The sequence below is a fragment of the Nannospalax galili genome, unplaced genomic scaffold (genome assembly GCF_000622305.1).
Source record: "Nannospalax galili isolate Female #2095 unplaced genomic scaffold, S.galili_v1.0 scaffold1250, whole genome shotgun sequence".
Classification (NCBI taxonomy): Eukaryota; Metazoa; Chordata; class Mammalia; order Rodentia; family Spalacidae; genus Nannospalax; species Nannospalax galili.
In genome coordinates, this window is record NW_008328704.1 from 1,923,331 (window position 1) to 1,926,271 (window position 2,941).

General features: G+C 53.0%; 1 protein-coding gene across 1 annotated transcript in view; it reads right to left on the minus strand.

The window, feature by feature from the left end:
- Positions 1-2,647, minus strand: part of Card14 (caspase recruitment domain family member 14) — a 29,300-nt gene extending 26,653 nt beyond the window's left edge. The window contains exon 1 of the mRNA XM_008828970.3: positions 2,437-2,647. Within this exon, the coding sequence (XP_008827192.1) occupies positions 2,437-2,647 (211 nt within the window). The remainder of the gene's footprint in view (positions 1-2,436) is intronic.
- Between the last annotated feature and the right edge of the window lie 294 nt (positions 2,648-2,941).

Genomic DNA, 2,941 nt, shown 5'->3' on the forward strand with positions numbered 1-2,941 from the left:
TGGCAAAAGAAGCGACTGATATCTATGGCAGAATCCCCAGCTCCAACAAGCACTCACCAGAGGTGCTCAGAGTGGCGTCTGCGTCTGCAAGGCCTCCTGGCAGCTGAATGGGACCTGGTGTGCCCTCTATGGTCAAGGCATCCGGGAGCCTGGATTCTGTGCTGCTGGTAACTTTCTCTGCAGGCTGTCAGTGGGGCAGGGCCAGGCAGGAAGGGCCTCACGGCTATTTCAAATCATGTGACCTGCTCTAAACCTCAAAGTCTGAGCTCCGAAGACTATAAAGCAAGGGAGGGGAGAGAGAGAGAGAGAGAGAGAGATATGAACTTCCTTCCAGGAATCACTGCAGACATCTGCCCCATGGCTTTCTCAATTCTTTGGTGGAGGAAGCAGGTTTCTAGACTGAGCCTGAGCTTGGAAGTCTAGAACACCAGGGAGATAACAGTATCATTGCGACCCAGTGTCCACAGGCCGGTCTGGCCCAGGCTCCATGACCACCCTTCGCCTGAGCTCCTTATGTAGAGATAAGGATGGAGAGGGAGGTGAGCGGGCCAGGGCCTGAGGAAGGAGATGGAGGAGGATGAGCAGGGAGCAGCCGCGAGCCTCAGCAGCTCCCTCCTGGTTTCCCGCAGCTCCCTCCTGGTTTCCTGCGGACAGCTGATTAAGGATTGTGATACAAGGTGTTCCAGGTCACATTCCCAAAGGACCTGGGACTGTGACTTTATTGGGACTAGGTCTTCACAGATGGAATCATGGCGAAGTCACTGGATGACTGCTGTCCCTCCAAAGGGATGGGTTGGGGGGGATATACAAGGGAGAGTGAAGTGACCACCAGGCAGAGACTGGGGGATGCCAAGCCAAGTTGGCAGAGGGATTTCCAACAATATGAGAACTCACAGAAAGGCACAGCACAGACCCCCGGGAGCTGCCACGGACACCCCCAGAGCTGTGCGCATGGGAGCACCTGTGGTTTGGAGCCACCATCTGCACAATGCTAGCCATTATGGCAGCACAGGATGCTTACACACAGGGGAAGGGAGGCCCTAACCCAATGACTAATTTGCTTACAAGAGGCAGAAGAGGAAAAGACAGAGGAAAGAGGCCTGAGAAGATGGAGGAGTTGGGGTGATATGGTCACAAGCCTGGAGCCCCTTGGAACTGGAGTCCCCATAGAGCCCGCAGCAGGATCAGGGCCCATCCACGCCTTGATACAAGACCCTTGGCCTGCAGAACTGAGAGATATGCACCCCTGTGGGGTTTTCCGTCCCTTGGTGCTGGGGGTGGAAGCCAGGTCCTTGTACCTGCTGAGTGTTTGCTGTACCTCTGAGCTATACTCCAGTCCCACAGCTGTTGTTTTAAATAGTCATTGTTTATAGCCATTTGTAGGAAATGTATTAGGGAACTCTGGGGGCTGGAGAGATGGCTCAGGGGTTAAGAGCACTTGCTGCTCCTGTAGAAGATCTAGGTGGGGTTCATAGCACCCATACGGCAGTTAACAACCACCTGTGACTCCAGTTCCAGGGGGTCCTATGCCCTCTTCTGGTCTCTGTGAGCCCTGCATGCACATGGTGCACCTATATAGATGCAGGCAAGACACTTATACACCTAAAATAAAAATATGGGCTGGAGAGATGGTTCAGAGGTTAAGAGCCCTGATTGCTCTTGCAGAGGACCCGGGTTTGATTCCCAGCCCCCACAAGGTGGCTAACAACTGTTTGTAACTCCAGTTCAAAGGGATCTGGCACCATCTTCTGACCTCCTTGGGCATTGTGTAACAGGAGTGCATTTATATACATGCAGGCAATACACTTGTACACATAAAATAAATATAATAAAATAAATTTAAATTAAATAAAAAAGTTGGGAACTCTGGTCCCCCTGGTAGCTTTGCTGCTGTTGTTTTGAGACAGGGTTTCAGGAGCCCAGGCTGATCTAGAACTTCCTGATACAGAGCTGAGGATGATCTTAAACTTCTGATCCACCTCCCAAGTGCTGGAATTACAGGCATGTACCACAAGACCTGGCTTATGTGGTACTGGGAATCCAACCCAGTGCTTTATACATGCGAGGCGAGGCCTACCAACACTCAGCCCATTGTATTTTATTTTGAGACAGGGTCTACCTGTAGCCCCAGCTGGTCTGGAACTTTCTATGAAGACCAGGCTGGCCTCGATCTCACAGAGATCTGCCTTCCTCTGCCTCTTGAGTGCTGGAATTAAAAGTATATGCCACCACACCTGGAACTTATAGCAATCCTCCTGCCTCAGCTACTTGGGATGTTGGGGTGACAGGCATGAGCCGCCATGCCCCACCTCCATGGTGTTAAAACCCCACCGTCCCCACCCTTACTACAGCACCAGCCATGTTGAGTTTCTGGACAGGAAGAGTCCAGCTGGAGATCAGGCGACTGGGAATAGAGACTAGGGGCTACAGGCTCACCAACTCTCATGGCACTGTTGGTGAACCGGGGGCTATGTAGGACTTCCTCCTCGTCCAGCTGGCCCAGCACCTTGGCCTGTCGCAGGTAGGGGGTGAGGCGGCTGGGACAGATGCTCTGCACGATCTTGCAGCGGTGACTCTCCAGCATGTCCCACAGCATCTCCTCGTCCAGGGCTGTCAGTGTGGAGTCTGTGCGGCACAGTTCTGCCATACCTGGGTGCTGGCCTGGGGGACCCTGGGAGGGTGAAATGGTGCTACAATTAAAAAAAAAAAACCCAGTCTTAGGGGCCAGAGAGTTTTGCACTTCTAACCCTCTTGGCCCGTGATAGGGGTAGAGAAGCAACACCCAACTCGGAGAGCCAGAGGAACATCCCAGCATCAGGATTCAGCTTCCTGCCCTGGCCCCATATATTGTGGCCAGCTAAAGAACAAATCCACCCTGAGGGTGAACATCAGGTGAGTCCTCAGCCTGGGGCCCAGCAGGGAGCAGGCCCCACTTGCTGTT